This window comes from Xenopus laevis, chromosome 1L, assembly GCF_017654675.1.
Source record: "Xenopus laevis strain J_2021 chromosome 1L, Xenopus_laevis_v10.1, whole genome shotgun sequence".
Taxonomy (NCBI): Eukaryota; Metazoa; Chordata; class Amphibia; order Anura; family Pipidae; genus Xenopus; species Xenopus laevis.
In genome coordinates, this window is record NC_054371.1 from 175727814 (window position 1) to 175747597 (window position 19784).

At 38.8% G+C, this 19784-nt stretch overlaps 1 protein-coding gene across 1 annotated transcript; it reads right to left on the reverse strand.

The window, feature by feature from the left end:
- Positions 1-3735: 3735 nt before the first annotated feature.
- Positions 3736-11395, reverse strand: b3gnt4.L (UDP-GlcNAc:betaGal beta-1,3-N-acetylglucosaminyltransferase 4 L homeolog). Its single transcript, XM_018263144.2, has 2 exons — positions 10983-11395; positions 3736-6623 (listed from the first exon to the last, which is right to left on the reverse strand). Exon 2 carries the CDS (start codon positions 6592-6594, stop codon positions 5500-5502), a length of 1095 nt encoding a protein of 364 aa, XP_018118633.1. The 5' UTR covers positions 6595-6623; positions 10983-11395; the 3' UTR covers positions 3736-5499.
- Positions 11396-19784: the final 8389 nt, after the last annotated feature.

Genomic DNA, 19784 nt, shown 5'->3' on the forward strand with positions numbered 1-19784 from the left:
CTACTAAAAATAATTTAAAATGAATTAAATTTAATACAATTGTTTTGCCTCTAATAAGGGATAATAATAACTTGGTTTGTATCAAGTACAGGTATGGGATCCATTATCCAGAAACCTGTTATCCAGAAAGTTCAGAATTACAGAAAGACCATCTCCCATAGGGGCAGATTCCCTAAAGGGCGAAGTGACTAACACTAGCGAAAATTTGATGTCATTTCAGAACTTCGCCGATTCCCTAACGGGCGTCACTTTGCTAGCGAAGGAGATAGAGGCTAGCGTTGCTTCACACTCTAACAGCAGGCAAATTTTTGCTCTGGCGAACGGAGGTAACTCCGCAAATTCACTAAGATGCGGATTTTACTGAACGTTACCTCATTCGCCAGACTTGCCTTCACCACCTCAGACCAGGCGAAGTGCAATGGAGTGCACAGATCTTTCTCAATCTTATTTTTTCAGAGTGATAGCCTGCAAAGGTCCGTAGATTTTTTTTTTGGATAGTTGGGTCCCCCCCTACATTTTCTAACATATTGCCCTACACATAAGCCCACTGTATAGTTAATGTGCCATATAACAGTTTTATTTTATTAAGGTTCCCTCTACTTGTGTAATGTATTTGCTGAAACATATACGTACATGCAAATTTATCATTTCCAACCGTATGCAAATTAGCCAACGCTAGCCCATCTTTACTTTGATTGCCGAAGTAACGCTAGCGAAAATATGCCTTCGGCGCCCTGGACACAACTTCACACTTTAGGGAATTGCCGTTGTCCTAGCAAATTTACGCCTGGCGGAGTGTTTTGATGGCTTCGAAGCCGTCGCTGGCGAATTTTGCTGCTTAGGGAATTTGCCCCGTAGACTACGTTTTATCCAATGCTCTCAGGTTATTACCATTCAGGGCAAAGGGGCGAGTTTGAACTTTTTCATGTGCCATTGTCCTAAGGACTTGGATATAGTAAACCAGGGGTCACCAACCTTTTTCACCCGTGAGCAACATTCAGATTTAAAAAGAGTTGGGGAGCAACACAAGCACAAAAAATGTTCCTGGCTGGTGCCAAATGAGGGTTGTTATTGGCTATGTGGTAACCCCTATGTGGACTGGCAGCCTACAGGAGGGTCTGTTTGGCACTACATCTGGTTTTTAATCAGCTAAAACTTGCCTCCAAGCCTGGAATTCAAAAATAATCACCTGACTTGAGGTCACTGAGAGCAACATGTTGCTCACAAGTTACTGGTTGGGGATCACTGTAGTAAACACTAAAGATCTGGCTGAAGGGAGTCCTGCAGACAATGCTGAACCATATTCTGTATTTATTGCTTCTCTACTGATTTGTAAGGCTCATTACTTTGGTTACAAATTCTTAAGGATTGGTCACTTTACATTTATATGAATCTGGTATTTCCAAATTTCTATTTCCTGATAAGCAGTTTATCAAAATAAAATAAGATATTTGATATTTGTTCTGATACGTAGTGCTTTCTATGAATGCTTCTGTCTTTATTGTGTTGGACAAAAAAAAAGTCTGCCCACCTGTGTTCCCTATATATTAGGGTAAGACTACACGGATGTTTTTAGAGCAATCCGACGCGCTGAGACAAATCGCATGCGACGGAAATAAGGTAAGTAAATGCATTGTTGGATATAGTGGCAGCGGCTGTGACTTCATCTGACAATGCATTCACTTACCTTATTTCCGTCGCATGCGATTTGTCGCAGCGCGACCGATCACGCCGAAAATGTCTGTGCAGTCCTACCCTTAGGAAACCATGCTGTAACAAAGCACATGCTAGTGAACGCAAATAGCCCTATATATGTTAATGCTCTTCTCTGAGGGACTGTGTTGCTAAAGACTCAGTACAGGCTGGGTGGGTTAAGATGATTGCACAGCCATTTTCATTACAGTGTAAAGAATCTGTGTGAGTTTGCAAGTGCATTGGATGGTTTCTGAATGACTCTTCATCTGCACATCACCGCCAGTTGTAGTTTGAGAGAACAGCAACCTAAAGGTAGCCATAAAAAGCTGTCAACTCAACCTGTCCAGACTGATTTGGCAGATTATTGCTTTATTGGCTTGTACATGGTTGCCTCCTGACAGCCTGGTTACAAATTCAATGCACCTATGTTGTCCTCCTGATGACAGATGATTGGATCAACATGATTTGGCCCACCACACAGGTAAAGATCTGCTTGTTTGGTAAGCTTTCCAGATCTATTAGTGCAGGCGTACCCAACTTTTTTTTACCCTTAAACCACATTCAAATGTAGAAATAAGTTGGCGAGCAACATAAGCATGTAAAAAGTTCCTGAGGTTGCAGAAAGCGCAGAAGTGCAACAACTGTAAGGGCTCTTACTCACGAGCGGTTGTAGCTGCGCTCCCCTGCGTTCCATTTTTCTGCGTTCAGCCACAGGGGAGCGCAGGAATAGACGCATTACATTTTTTCCAATGGGGCTGTACTCACACAGGCGCGTGTAGGTGCCGAACGCAGGAAAAATGCAGCATGTTGTGACTCAACCTGCAGGGGAGCGCAGCTACAACCGCTCGTGAGTAAGAGCCCTAACTGTGCAACAATAATTACAGCATGATGAACAACTGTGATTAATGCCGTGACATCATCAACACTTGAAGTTTTATGTAGTTCCTGTAGAGTGAGCTAAACTACTACTCCCCAGAGCAAAGACTGCACGTTCCTTCCTGTGATTCTGTAAGTAGCCAATATGGAGTTGGGAAGTTACCATTTTCAATAAAGATACAAAAGGTACATAGGGTAGAGATGTTGATACATGTTTTGGCTCAAGCCCCCATTCAGTGCTTGGCATTCCCCACCACCACCTCCATAACATTGTTAAGGGAGTGTTACAATCAATATATTAAAAAAAGAAAAAGGTAAGTTACAACATTCAAAATTGCTGTATAACGTAGGCACAGCCAGGATCCCAAGCCTTCTCTGTTTCCATAATTTAATATTTATACTCTTCTTTCTGCTGTTTGCTTCCCTCTCTTCTCAATTTTCTGCTCATTTTCTCATATGGTTCTTCTTCTCTCCTCCCTGTGTGTGTTTATTGGTTTGTCTATTTCCCTTGACTTCTACAACTTTCTTTCTTTTCTTCCTCCTTATCCTCAACCTCATATACTGGCCTTTTTCTATCCCCTTTTAAATCACTTCATTACCCATTCTTTAGTTATATATATTTCCCCCGTTTTCCTTTTCAACTCCCTTTTATGCTTCTTCCCTTTGTCTCTTGGTGTTCCAACCTCTCCTTTGCCCCAATCTGCTTCTTTTTTTTTTTTTGTTTTTTTCCCCTCAATATTCTCCCTATTCGTTCTTCTCCATCAGTGGTTTAATGGACTCCCCTTTTGTTCCCATTGTTGTTTCTGCTCTGTCTGTTCCCCTGTCTTATACTTACTCTTGTGCACGCTTGGCAGTTTCCTTTTTTCTGCTTTCTTTTATTTTGGTTTTCCCTTTTGCTTAAATTTTTACTTCTCCTGAATACCTCTTTCTGTTGGAAACTGAATTAAGCAGTGATGAAGTGCTTGAATCTCCTGTTCGATTGGAGACTCTCTATTAACAGTGATTTGGGTATCATTTAAGACTATAAGCCAACATAACATATAGAGACTAAGGTTGGAAGCAGAATGAAACCCACCTTAGAAAAAACAAACACCCATTTTTATTCTCTATCTGCTGTCCCCCTCCCACCTTTCCCCTTCAATAATACACCAACTGTGCTTAGCATCAGGGGACTCCATATTGTTTCCCCTTCTCCTGTACTATAGAGACACCATTCAATAGGCCTAGGGTATTTCATCTTTACTTTGGGTCATCTTTAAAGGGGGTCTTACACCCAAAATTAGTTTTTTACATAATGAAAGAAAAATCTAATTCTAAGCAGCTTTTCAATATACATCAATTCCGCATTTGTGTGTGTTTTTAAACAACACAATATTGTTTATTCCTTTCTGTTTCCCGGTTCTGACTCTGAATGTAACAGATATCCGCAGACTTGTAAATTGTTTCAGGAGTCAAACGGTAGAGATATAAAGAGAGAGACTTTGTTTTAATAGCAATAACATTCACAAACAACACTGAAACCACTGCAATTGTGTAATTTTTGTATATTGGAAAGCGGATTAGAATCATACTTTCTTTCTGACTATGAAGATTTTCATTAATCCAGGTCATCGTATATAGGTAAATCTAAAAAAACTAGACTTGCGGAGTAATCAATGGAGACGTTTCACTACTCTACTACTGAAGAAGCTGCTCGGCTGAGTAGTGAAACGTCTTCATTTATTACTCAGCAAGTCCAGTTGTTTTTAGATTTACCTATACTAGATATACTTTCTTTGATTGTGCAAAAATTGTTGTTGGATGGAGGACCTTGTTAAGTAGTAGTTATTTGAGAGAAGGGCTGCATTTATTTCTTCAACCTCCACATACAGTATATGTAAATATGTTCCTCTGAGAACTGGTGCCCAGTGAGGGTTTCTTACAGGCAGACTCTTGAGCAAAGACAGATTTGCAGGTCCAGCTTGTATTTGAGTTGTCAATAATGCAGGACAGCCTGTAGGAAGGTGGAATAGCAGCACATACTCTGAGTTAACAGTGATGGCAGGTAGAGAAACTTTCAACTGGAATCATGGCAAGTGCTACATACCATAAGCTGAAGTAAAAGCTTTGGTGTGAGCGTATATTTTTGATACAGTGACGTTGAACAAAAACACTTTATAATAAAAGCTAATAATTTCCAATACAAAAACCTACCATTTCCTGATCCTCACTATTTATATTTGTACAAATGATGGGACATTGGGTAAAAAAATATCTTTAACGAGAATATTTTAAAATCTGTTTTTGTCTAGTCTGTCTGTCTCTTTCAGAATTAAGAGGTAGCAGAAGGAACCATTTCTCTTCATTCTGCTCCTGTTCATTGTTGAGCTCTCAGAGAAAGATGGAACATGGTTAAAGATTTAAAGTCGTGTCTTGCTCACTCACATCAACACAATATAAAAGATCAAAGCATGGTTTTGACAAGAGGTTGATTGGTTTACGAGGTATACACAGGCACTGTACAAAGAAGATTCCCAGTTGCAGCCCTGCTTTTGAATGAAAACACCCTCCTCTTTGCTATTGTCCCTTTAACCTAAGAAGGACCACTGCAAGGGATTTTGTGAACACAGCATTTAGAAAACAGCACCAAAGTGAATGTTTTGCTCTATAGAAATATGTGTGCAAAATGTCTATAGAGATTCTTATATTCTGAAAGCATTTTATCACTGAAGAAACAATTATGCCAGTCAATGAAAGTCAACAAGCCTAATGTACACTAAGACAAGTGTGTTTGTGCTTAATATTGCATTTCTACCTAACTAAGACGTATAAATAAGAGGAAAAACATAAAAAATGTCCATAGTAGAATTTTAGCAGATATAGGGATTATACTAAGGGCTTCAGTGTTCCTGTTTTAGCACAAATCTTTTTGACTTTGGAAATCATTTTTCACAAGGTGATTCTAGATTGTGCACAACGCATTTCTTCATCTTTCACTAAGGACCACATGATCCACATCTCTGTAGGGTTTAGCTTGTGAACGACCATCAGCCATTTGTATAAACATGGATCAAAAGGATTGCCTGGTCTTTGAATTCCAAAGGTTTTGAACCCAGCATGAAATTGTGGTTTTACATTCATTTTTTTGAGGCACATTCCCACAAACACATCATCAATGGGGAAAAGGTCAGTGGTTTCAGCAGAAGCCAGGAGGCCTTTAGTCGTCTTTCTAGACATGACATAGCCCCCGCCTCCAGCATACAATGGATAGTGAGGCGCACTATACATAGAATGGGGGATGAAATATTTTACTTTTGTGTTCCTAATGGGAACAGCATTGGTAATTACATCACCAACAAAGAGATCTTTATCTGGGTTCAGACCTTCAAGAAACTCAACAATGTTGTAGGTGTTAATAAAAACGTCATCATCTCCATTCAGCACGAACTTGGCATGCGAGCATTCTTTGTTGATCCACCTTAGTAAATGAATTTCCTTTAATGTTAGGTTGAAAAAGTTGTCCACAAAATCCCACTGGATTATGTCTTTAAATTCTGTACTTTCATAAGACAACAATTGATGGAGTGATTTAGCAGGTAAAGTGGCCTCTTTCTTGCCAAGCAGGAAGAGCAGTTTGATCTTCTTGCTCTGAATGTCCTGCTGCTTCCCCCACGTATTTCTAATTGCAATCCGACGCTCTATGTTGATAGGCAAAGACTTGATGGCCAATAATAAAAAAGTGTCCTTCTCACATTTACTTGGCTTCAGTAGAGTTGAAAAGTTCCTGCAATGCTTATACATAAGGAATAGACGGTGAGGCTCAGGAAGAGATGCTGAAGCACTGAGGTTTAATGGTTTTGGGCGACACCTGGTGAATGTTTTTGGAGCAGCATTCCAGAAAGCGAGTTCTTCCTTTGGGGTATCCTCCTTCTTAGGTGTCACAGAATTTATAGTTGACTTGGTCTCTTTGTGCATGTACATAAGAAGTCCAAACAATAATAAGGAAAGGACATACAGCAAGACAATTTTTATCCGTGGAAACATCTCAAGGGCTTTCAAGCTGTTTGATGCTTCTGTAACAGTAAAATAAAACATTATTTACATTACCTCTTCTAACATTTACATACTTTGCAATGATCTCGAGCACAAAATCCTCCAGCAAATTGTAGACTAGGTCAGGTCTCACATAGCCCCTGTCATTAAAGCCTCTCCTAAACCATTCTTTTCTCTGTTCCACAGAAGTGTGCTGTTGGGGTCGCTGGTTATAAGCGAGGATTACAAAGTTTTAAACCAGACATTGAAGGGGTGGTTCACTATTAAATTAACTTTTAGTATGTTACAGAATAGCCAATTCAAAGCAACTTTTCAGTAGGTTGTCACTATTTATTTGTTATAGTATTTGAATTATTTCCCTTCTTCTGACTCTGTCCTGCTTTCAAATGGTGGTTTATTGCCAGTGGCAGTAAATCAAATATAAGAGCTCATTTTTAATGTAACAATAAAAGCAACCTTCCATCTCAAAGATCTGCTTCCCTAGGTCTGCTCCACCTTGATGCAACGATGTACAACACACGTAATTCCTGCTATCCAATAGCTAGAAGTACCACAGCAGAACAAATGACTCTGGAAATGTGCAATGAAGAATCATACAGCTGGATGTAGGGGAGGACAGAAACATCTCACACTGGCTCCTTCAATTTTAAAAGTATAATTGGCATAAACACAGATTCCACACTAGTACAGCGTATCCACTAAAATGTATCAACTGGGAAGGTCCATTCTGTGGACCCCACATTTAACTGTTACATGTTATGCTGATTTAGATATCATTTCCCTAAGCACCCTACTAGATCCACAGTCTGCTGGCTGCTTTCCCTTCCTTACAGTAGAGCTGCCAGCACTCAGCACTTTGCATTGTGGGATGATCCCCAACTCCCATGGGAATGGCAATCAGCATCCCATTGACAGGCTGTCAGATAGGGATTGAGGTTGAAGCTTAATGGAGGGATCTGATTATTTTATTATACAATGAGAAGTCTACAGCAATCAAAAAAGGCTTATATGCTATTAATGTTAAAGCAGAATTAAAGCTCAATAAATAATTAGGCTCCAAATATCACACCAGTTTTAGGAGAAGACAAGTGCTTCTGAATATTCCCCCCCCACTAAATTCCAATCTAATTTCCACAGCACATACTCTGGGCTGCTGTCATTACCTGAGCTTAGGGGCTAGATCACAATGTAGAGCCTGTATACAATTTAAAATTCACAATATATAGTTAATGATTCAGATTCACTTACACCGCATCTTAAAAACGAGTGCATTCTGCATCAAAAGGTAAAAAGAACATAACTTTAGCTTCTTAACACTAGTCCAAGCATACTGAGCATGTGCAGTGTCATTGGCATGAAGATCAGATCAGAAGATGGGCAGCTGCTGTGGACTAATTTGAAGGCCTGGCTCATTGCTGTTATATGGCTGCTGAACCACTGGGCTGATACAGGAAATTGATAATAACGTACAGCATTTATCGTAGGCTTTAGTTGACCTTTTAATAAAGCGTTGTAACATTCCACCATTTGTGAAGTTGAAGTTCACTTTACACCACAAAATGAAAGTGTTTAAACTCATTAAAACATAATGTCCTGTTGCCCTACACTGTAAAACTGGCGTGTTTGATTCAGAAATACTATTATAGCTATATAGTAGTATATAAAAAGGCTGAGTGCAGCTGTGGGGGCAGCAATTCAAAGGAGAAAAATTCAGTAGAATAGAATAGTGTTCTACAGGGTTTATCTGTTATCTGCTATTTAACGAGCCATTTAGCCCGATTTCAATTGCCTCCATGGCTACACAGCAGTGTATTTATATAAACTATAGTAGTGTTTCTGAAGCACCAGTGCAGGGCAACACTGCATTACATTGTCATTACTTTAAAACACTCTTTTTCTGGTGTTACTGTTTCTTTACGTCTTGATGCAAATATATACAATAATTAAAAAAATATTTCTCCTTTTCTATATTCTAAAGGCTTATAAACAGAGAAATTATGCAGAAATCCCCCCCCCCCTTTGTTATTCATTCTTTAAAGAAACCTTTCTGAGAAAAAAAAGAGCATCTATTTGAGGAAGCCAGTGGCTAAAAGACTGCAGCCATGAGGGAGTTTTCGGTTGCTTCCCTACAGTGAGCTTTTCAGTAATACATCAGAAACCCCCTCACCCCCCATTCTCATTTCACAGCACTGGGCTCTGAATAGTCAACTCAGTGCAGTGGGACAGTTGCTGTAGAACAGACCCCTGGAGCCTTTTTGATGGTGAGGCAAATTACAGGGTGATGCTTTGCTAAAGCATTTGATACACTGCCACTGGTTAAATTAAGGAATGTTGGCCTGGAACATAGTATTTGTACCTGGATAGAGAACTGGCTAAAAGATAGACTACAAAGAGTGGTGGTAAATGGAACATTTTCTAATTGGACCAGTGTTGTTAGTGGAGTACCACAGGGCTCTGTACTAGGTCCCTTGCTCTTCAACTTATTTATTAATGACCTGGAGGTGGGCATTGAAATTACTGTTTTTATTTTTACAGATGATACTAAATTGCAGTGTCTGACTGGGACACCAGGGGCCCACCCAAAAACCTTAGACCAGGGGCCCACCATAAAACCTTAGACCAGGGGCCACTCTCAGTACTAATATTATTCATCTCCTCAATCAACCTCTATTCTCCTAATTTGTTTCTTTATATATTATATATCTATTATTCCATCTATTTAGCCTCTTTGTTCTCATATAATAGGGAATGGCCATGAAATAGGCCAAAAGTTTAGCAGCATGAGGGCCCACTGACACTTTGGCCCACCGAGAGTTTTCCTGGTATCCTGGTGGGCCAGTCCGACACTGCTAAATTGTGCAGAACTATAGGTTCCAGGCAGGATTCTGCCACTTTGCAGAGTGATTTGTCTAAACTGGAAAACTGGGCAGCAAACTGGAAAATGAGGTTCAATGTTGATAAATGCAAAGGGTTTTAGGGTTGATAAATGCAAATGCTATTGCAAGGTATACACTAAATGGCAGTGTGTTGGGAGTTTCCTTAAATGAGAAGGATCTAGGGGTCTTTGTAGATAACACATTGTCTAATTCTGGGCAGTGTCATTCTGTGGCTACTAAACAGTTTAATGTAGCCAATCACAATGAAACCAAAAAAGAGTAGAGGCTGACGAATCCTTGGACTGTGATGCCCGCTGCCAATAATAATAATAATAATAATAATAATAATGTGATGCCCGCTGCCTCTGAGCTGAAACTGTTGCAACAGATAGAAGCAGAAGCCAAAACATCCTGTCAGCAATAGCTACAGATCTCTCTCCTGTCAGCAAAGAATGATGGGTAAAAAAAAAAGTATTATGGGATATTTCCTGCAACTTGAGGATTTTCTGGCGAAATCATACTTTTACGCCACTGCATAGGTGGCAGTAAAGTTTTGTGAATATTCTTGCGTAAATTTTGTCTTTTGCACATTTCGCTGTTTGGTAAACCAGGCGTTCATGTGTACGTAGCGTTATTTTCAGCAAATGCGAAAACGTATTTTTGCGCAGGAAAATCCGCAAATTTATAATTACCCCAGGTTAGTAAACTGGCGAAAACATATTTGGCAACAAATTTGTCTATATTTTGTGCGCATATTTCTACCGCAATTTAGTAAACGGACCCCATAATATCAAAGGATATTGTGATACTAAGCTCTATAGTTAGTATAGGTATGGGTATATAGAATTTATGTGAAAGTAGGGAGGGGTGTGTGTATGGATGCTGGGTTTTCATTTGGAGGGGTTGAACTTGATGGACTTTGTCTTTTTTCAACCCAATTTAACTATGTAACTATGTAACTATAAGTGGTAGAAGGGAGAACTCCCCATGCAGCCATTTTTTATTTTTTCCAGGGACAAAATAAATAAAATAGGATCCCCCAACACACACACCAAGACACTGCAGATTATAGGAGTCTATGGGGCGAATTTATCAAAATATTAAGATTTAAGTTCAGCACAGAAAAACCCACCCACTTTCTATTCATTCCGTCTATTTATGAAACGGTGAGTTGTAACTTTCACCCGCTGATAAATATGCGTCTAAAAACACAATGGGAGTGAATAGAAAATGGAAAGTGAGTTTTTCTGTGGTGAACTCGCTGGCAGGTATAAAGTGCCAAATAAATGCAGTAACACGTGCATCAATCAACACTCGCCTGGACTAACACCGTCCAGTATAGAAAAGAATGGGCACAATTACAAATGAACATTCCTGCACGCGTCTATAATGATTCAGTTAGAACCCATAACCCAGTGGATACCGGCGGCACGATCTTTCCAACAAAAGCAGCGTGTGTAAATTGACTTTTGAATGAGTTCCGTTACAATAAAGAGCACAAACCTGCTTTCTAGCGCCTTTGCCTCATCGCCTCCTCTTAGTATCACAGCGCAGATGCCTCGCAGCAATTAGGTCCTTCAGCGGACGCCGTAACTGTGGAAAGGTGGGGGGGGAGCGGAGAGGGCCCGCAAAGGACGTCCGTTATCAGATTTACACCATTTCCAAAGTAGCGCTGCAATTTCTATTTTATTTTAAAAGGTGCAGTCCGGAGCGACGCATAGATTCTGATGAGAGGAAGGAAAGCGCCTAAACAGTTCTTCTGTCACCGGCCGGCCCCCCTCAGTAGCTGTCCATTAGCTTCTGCAGGAGCAGAGCGGAACGGGCCCACCCACAGTTGCACGCACCAATCAGCTTGCGCCCTGAAGATGGCATAATGAGAAGCTTTGCCTAATGTGTTACCTGTCTATTGCTCCCCTCTCATCGCTTCTCCATAAACCAACCGCCCATTGCTTCCCTGTCCTGCTGCCCGGCTTCAACTCATTTGTAATTGCTTTATTTCTTTAGCTGGAATGGGAGCCTTGGGTTTCCTCTCCAAAATGTATCTAGGGCAATGTATGTAAGGACACACCTGGAGATTCAGGGAGATTTAGTCGCCTGCAACTAATCGGCTCTTCTTTGGGACGACTAATCTCCCCGAACTGCATCCCGTGTCTTGCGCCGGCTTTAATGAAAAAACACCTGCACCAATGCAGTCGCAGCGCTTTGATTTCCGAAGTCACCCAAAGTTTACTCGTGAGGAAACTACGGAAATAACACTTGTTTATAAATCCATTATCGTTTTTTAAAATAAACTTTGTTCACCTTAGAGATAACTTTTAATACGATGTAGAGAGTGATATTCTGAGACGCGTTTTTAATTGGTTTTTATTATTTAAGGTTTTTGAGTTATTTAGCTTTTTATTTAGCAGCTGTTAAATTTGCATTTTAAGCAATCTGGTAACTAGAGTCCAAATTCCCCTAGCAACCATGCATTGATTGGAATAAGAGACTGGAATATGAATAGTGGGGAGGGGGCTGAATAGAAAGATGGGTAATAAAAAGAAGCAGTAACAATACATTTGTAGCCTTACAAATATGCTTTATTGAAGGGGTCAGCAATGAAAACCAATTGAAAAGTTGCTTGGAATTGGCCATTCTATAACATACAAAAATATAACTTAAAGGTGAACCACCCCTTTAATAGGTATGCACCAATACCCTACTGAAAAAGTATTGTTTCAACTTCACACAAAGAAGGAGTTGTTAATTGTACTTCAACCATCCCTGGTGGTCATCTGTGGCTTGTGAGAGGAAATATTTGAATTGTTTTTAAATGTATTATACAGTAAGCAGTAGCAGATTCAAGTTATCTTTATAACAGAGCATTATGTCATATTCACACAGATTCTGACACCCATTATACATACAGATACCCATTAAAAGCAGCATTCGTGCCCTGCTTTATGGCTGAGATTCTAGCAATATTTATATAGTATTTATCTTGCTGTTTTGTTAAATAATAGTTGCCAGAATAGCAGGAGAACAGGCAGGCATACCGGACCTTTATTGTATTTAGAAATTACTTCTCACACAGAATAATTACATGTTTTGTGCCTAAACATAGGCACTTAAGCATAGGCTATAGGCTATTCATGTCAAAGCAGTATACTGTAAATAGACTGACCAATGAGAAAACAGTGAAAGAATCATCAAAATAGAAAACACTGGAAGAGTGCAGGCTGAAATAGCACTCAAATGACCTTGTGCATCTGTTAAGTAGAGGGAAGCCTGATATATTTATTTTTTGTTGGGGGCCCAGTGGCTTTAGGTTTTACCCTCTCGAGAAAAAGACCATAAGCTGGCATTACACTGAAGACTGCTGGCAATTCATACTGCAACCAGTAAGGCAGACATTATCACTGACTATAATCAAAGTAAGAGTTAAAGAGATGAATGCTCCTCATCCAACAATTCAGGATTTACATGAATAGCAGACTGCCTATATTATTAAATATTAGAAATAGACAGTAGAACCCCCATTTTACATTTTTTAGGGGACCAGAAAAAAATGGTGTAAAATCCAGGAAAATGTAAAATCAGGCAAATATAGTATGCATAATATATACTGTAGATGGGAACAAAAAACAACACTGTAAAATGAGGGAAAACTTAAAATTAGGCGATGTAAAATTGATGTTTCACTGTATTTGTAGAGATATCCACAAATATTCAATCATTCAGTGCTCATAAATTGTTCTAAATTTGGGTCCTCTGCTAATTTTGTGAGGTTCAACTGATCCCATTCAAAGTAATGCCATAGTTTTATTTATCTGAAATAGGAGAACCCTCTCTACATACATATATGGCAATGTATTAAAAGGTGCAAACTTTCTACTAGTCTATTTACCCATAGCAAAAAAAAACAGCAGGTAGTATTTACTGGTCTCCTGTGTTAATAACAAACATCTGACCTGCAACAGGTAAGTGTATCTGAGCAAACATAGTGCCTTTTATTAGATACATGTGATTAGATAATGTGTTTATTGACTGTTGCCAAGGTGCTGACTCTCTTATAGAGCCCAGGTCAGTATTCTGTTACCTTTGGTTTGTTGTTAGCCCAATTAATGTGTCTGATTATATGTTATTGCGAAGACTGCCAGCAACTGATTTCAGCATTAAATCTCTACACACATTATTTCAACAAATACAGTACATTTATTCACATTATAGACAGCCAAGTAAATAATTTGCGGAAATCACACAAGGAAATACTGACTTGCTCTTGCATAAATATATCTATGCACAGTCACATACAGTCTCATAAGCAACTGACATCTTCCATGTTCAACGACATTAGTTCTACAAAAGCATGCAAAGTCCAAAACAAATGTTCCATCTAAGCTGTGCGCCTATGCTTGTGCACACAAATTTTTGATACTTCAAGAAACATTTGCTATATACAAGCTTTGTGTATAGTTTTACTTGATGGTGGCACAAATGCAAGAAAGTATTTTAGTTTCCCATTCACTTACTGGTCCATGTACACTGCTGCAAGGATACTCACAAAGTATGACAGCTGATGAGCCGGTTATGCAGCTGGGCAGCTTGCAGGATGACTTGATACAGCTTGTTGATTAGAGTTGCTAAACTGGTCACTATCTGCTATAGCTAACTTCAACAAGCCATTTGCTAAACTTGCAGAATACAGGACAGCAACTAGAGCATTTTGACACATGATCACAGGGATAGCTGCTACATGGAATTGGAAAATGTACAATTTATGCCACTTTTCCAAATAAATGATATGTTGCTTGTACACACATGCATACACACTTGCCCACAAATCTTTCAGTTTATCAAGAGCACAGCCTTTTCTGTTTTTCTATGATTAGAACAAAGGGACCCAAATTACATTGAAGCTTTTTCTTCATAGCTTTTGTCAATGACTATTTTCATGTGTAAAAGGCACTTTTACTGTATTCAGCCATTTCTTGGTGACCTACCACAAACCATGTGTATCCAGATATGTAGATTGAGAATTAGTGATATGCAGGTCAACATTGTCAGCCAGCAACCAACTGAACCCAGCACAGGCCAACGGTAACACCAAAAGATGAATGTTTTAAGAATGACAATATAATGTACTGTTGCCCTGTACTGGTAAAACTGGTCAGAAACTCTATTATAGTTTATATTAACAAGCTGCTGTGTAGCCATGGGGGAACAATCCAAGCACAGGACACACAGTAGATAACTGAAGAATCCCATTGTATACTTATATGTTATCTGCTGTGTTTTCTCCTTTTCCAGCTTAAATGGCTGCCTCCATGGCTACACAGCAGCTTTTTTTTATATAAACTATAGTAGTGTTTCTGAAGCAAACACACCAGTTTTACTATATGTTCATAACTTTAAAAGACTTTAATTTTTTGGTCTTACTGTTCCTTTAAGTTATTAGAGGCGTGGAGCCAGCAGGAGCAGGGAATTATGTTGAAAAGGGCTAGGAAGAGGATGTTCTTCAACCACCACTCATCTAAAATGTAAAAAACTCAGCCTGAATCCTGTAAATTTGCAGGTTTGAGGTCTGCCCACTCATCATTATTAACAATATCTGCTTTGTGAAATGTTATTACAATTTTTAGTGCCAACTATAAAATATGAAGCAGTCTATTACTTGTTTCCTAAAATAGGATTCCTAAAATCTGGAAGTAATTTACTATATATATATATATATATATATATATATATATATATATATATATATATATATATATATATATATATATATATATATATATATATATATATATATATAACCAATGTACAAGCAAGATCCACACTCGTTTTCGTTTTTGATACTGCACCCAGGCAACTGTAACCTGCTGTCGAGAGTGCCGGCTTTGGGATTGACTATATATATATATATATATATATATATATATATATATATATATATATATATATATATATATATATATATATATATATATATATATATATATATATATCCTCAGCTGACATAGTGCGGTGTAACTTCTTTAAACTCCCTTAACTCTTGCTATTTGTTAAAGGGGTGGTTCACATTTAAAGGGGAAACATTAACATTTTATCTAATGAAAGAAAATATAATTTTAGAATGCAATATACATTATTTGTACATTTTCAATGGTTATTTGTAATTGCTATTAAAAACAGTATATTTATGTCCCTTGCCATGCAGGGTTTTGACTAATGAATAGTAGACTCCAGCTCATCTCCAGCAAGGACTTGAATTCCCACAGTACCTCTTCAAAGGTCTGTTAGCTGGCTTCTGCTTCATTGTTGCAGTAGTCAAAACTAGCAGTGTGGTAGATGCCAAGGGCCAGACAGACAATGATCACAATAGCAATTCCAGTTGCTGTCTGGTTGTTTATATATTCTGCACTGGCTGTTCTGGCTTGTGAAACAATGTTACGGAAGTCAGCTGAATTACAATGTCAAAAAAGAAGAGCTTGGACAATTACATTGTATTTCTGAGTCCTCTGGATAATGTGTATCTAGATAATAGATCCCATACCCATATAAAGCTTGGGGATCTCTGTGGCTGCTAAAAATAATTTAAAGGAGTTGTTCACCTTCCAACACTTTTTTTAGCTTAGATTTTTTCAGATAGTTCACCAGAAATAAAGATTGTTATTCGATTACTTTCTATTTGCTATGGGGCAGATTTACATATGGTTGAATATCGAGGGTTAATTAATCCTCGATATTCGACTGGCGAAGGTAAATCCTTCGACTTCGAATATCGAAGTTGAAGGATTTTCCTGCAATTAGTTTGATCGAACGATCAAACGAAAAATTGTTTGATCGAACGATTAAATCCTTCGAATTGAACGATTCGAAGGATTTTAATAAATCGATCGAACGATTTTTCTATGACCAAAAAAACCTTAGAAAGCCTATGGGGACGGTAGGTTTTAGGTGGCGAAGTAGGGGGTCAAAGTTTTTTTTTTAAAGAGACAGTACTTTGACTATCGAATGGTCTAATAGTCGAACGATTTTTAGGTTGAATCGTTCGAATCGAAGTCGAAGGTCGAAGTAGCCAATTCGATGGTCAAAGTAGCCAAAAAAAAAAAATCGAAATTAAAAGTTTTTTTTATTCTATTCCTTCAATCGAGCAAAGTAAATGTGCCCCTATGTGTGACTGTTTTTCTAATATTGAAGTTTAAAGTTCCATTTTTGACCTTCATATGTCTTTCTGAAGCAACTCTGGGGGGAGCACCGACTCTGTACACTGTTTTAAATGACACATTAGTTGATACGTTTTAGGGCAATCACTATAGCACCTTGTGTCGTTGCCCTTACATTAGCTGATACATTTCTTGTCCCTGCTGAGCAAAATCCCTGGGTTGTTCACCTTCCAACACTTTTTTCAGTTCAATTGGTTTCAGATAGTTCACCACAAATAAAGACTTTTCCAATTATTTTCCATTCTTTATTTTTCATATATGTGTGTTAACGTTTAATGTCCATCTTTGGTGTTTTGCAACTCAGTAATTCAGGTTCAGATTCTGAACTGTTACAATTTTGCAACATTTAGTTGATACATTTCTCAGCAGCACCTCTGGAGTATTAGCAACTATTTTATCAATTCTAACAGCTGCCTGTAATGAAACCCAGAGATTCTGCTCAGCAGAGACAAAGATAAGAAATGTATCAACTAAATGTATCAATTTAAAACAGTTTACATGGCCGGCGACCCACCCTCCCAGAGCTGCTATAGAAGGTGAAAAATGAAAGTTTACACTTCAATTTTAGAAAAATGTTAACTGAAAAAAGTTTTGGAAGGTGAACAACCCCTTTAAAGGAGAAATCAACCCATTTGTAAAAAACCGACTTCCCCCTTCCTCCTTCCCTCAGGCTAACTGCCCCCCCTGGGGAAATACCCCATACTCCATACTTACCTCTTGGCGCAGATTCTGCCAGCGGAGTTCCACGCATCCATCTTCCGGCTCCTCGGTAAGCTGACTGGGAGATCGGTATTTCAGTGCATGCGCAGTTGGTGAAGTTTTCCGGTTTGCGAACAACTGCGCATGCGCTGAATTACACGGAAATTGATGATCCCCCAGTCAGCTTACTGAGGAGCCGGAAGATGGATGCGTGGAACTCCGCTGGCAGAATCTACCAACATAGTCTGCAGGGCTGTATAATAAATGGGTGCATGCATTAAACATACAGATTGCATACAAAAATATAACAGATAACCAATACAAGAGTTAAAAAGGGACCTGCACAATTAGACACATCTAAGTAACAACTAGCCCATAGAAAATGCACATAGAAAATGCACATAGAAAATGCACACAGAAAATGAAGAGTTTGGTGTAATGGAACAGCCAGGGGCAGGTCTAAACTGAGACCATAGAGGCATATTCATCAAGGGTCGAGTTTCGAATTGAAAAAACTTTGAAATTCCAATTCAAAAAGACCAACCAAAATTAAGTCGAAGTTTTTTTTATGGTTGGTTGAATAGGTCCATTTTCTAACCGAATAGGTCCGTATTTGGCTGAATTAGAATCGCACGAATCGAAGGAATAGCGCATTCGATCGAATTTGATTCAAAGTCTTTCTTTCCCAAAAAAAACCTTTGAATTTTCAAAGTCCACCAATTCACTCCAGGTAGGTTCTAGGAGGTCCCCCACAGGCTAAAACAGCAATTCGGCAGGTTTTAGATGACAAATGGTCGAAGTTGAATTTTTAAAGAGACAGCACATGATAAATTTTGATATTCGAATCGAATTTGGACTATTCTGTAGACGAAGTACACACAAAAAAGCTCAAAATTATATATATATTTTTTTTCATTCGAAAATTCACCTCGACCTTTGATAAATCTGCCCCTAAGTAGCCCTGGTATTTCAAGTACACAGAGGCCTGAACAATACCTCACTGAACTGATAAATATTGACTGCCTATGGCATCTTACTGCAGCCCCACTGGCAATGGGCAAAATGTACATATTGTCAGTCTGGGCCTGGCCAGGGGAATAACTATAGAGGAAGCAGACCCTGTGACTGCTGGGGGTGCCAGTAGGGCACTGAATGATGCTTATCAGAAATGTCCCACTCCAAAAATGAAGAGGCACCCTGAAATGATTTTGCTGGGGGTCCCATTATTTAGTTACACCATTGCAGCAGCATCACATCAATGCAAATGTCAGTAAAAAATGTGAACTTCCCCTAATGAGTTTCCTTCACATGTTTAAGCACAAAACTTTAGATAGCCCTTACACAGATTTATACTGCCACTTTTATACCATTAAGGGAGAAACAAAAAAATAATTTCTGTCTGTCCTTGTGTGATAATGGAGTATTTATTTAATTCCACCCCTCCCTAGAGTGAATTTCCTATTAACATGGATAGAAATGCTGGATTACCTCACCTGTCTTGCCCACGACTGAACGAAATATAACATGGGTCTTTAAACCCCATAACACGCCACTGACTGAATTCAGTTTAGATGCACACACCTTGCACCGCCTGGTAACTACAATAACATAATCCTTGGCCAATGGACTGATGGTACCACAGTTGGCAGAGCTCTGCGGCTCCGTGTGCCCGGCTCTTTCACAAACTGATTAATGAAACAAGGCTATACAGGTGACATGCGTTTCCTAGTAACTCTGCTGCTCCCAAAGCACAGGTACTATATAAATGAGTGGCCTCTTGCTTTTTGCCTCATATTGTTGGTTAATCATAAGATAAAGATATTTAAGCACTCTTGTTTTCTTGATATTTGCTTAGTGGTAATTATTAACCTGAAATGAAAAAGTAATCAAGCGGCAAAACATTGTTTGAATATAAATAATACATAAATGTAGTTTCATTTAAAGGAGAACTAAACCATAGAAATATACCATCATTTATATACCGAACTTAATACAACTCCCTAAAGATTCGATTTAACAACTGTATAGTAGAAATGATTCAGCCCTTCACAGCTGTGAGAGGAGCTCAACATCTTGGATTTTGTTAGGAGTGTCAGTGACACCACACATGCTTAGTGTGCTCTGGGCTGCTATTGAAAAGCCTGGCTTAGGGGTCGTCTCAAATCATCAAGCAGAAAATGAGGTTTGCCTGTCCTACAAGCTAATGATATAGGGGTGGCTGTTACATTTTGATGCTAATTGCACTGGTTTCAGAGGTACATGTACTAATAACCTGAGTTAATTACTAATCAGCTTTATATAATTGCATTTATATTCTACACAAAAAGTATATTGTGAGTCAGTCCCTAAGCTCAATAATTGATAGCAGAACAGAGCATGCGCAATGATTCAGCAGAAA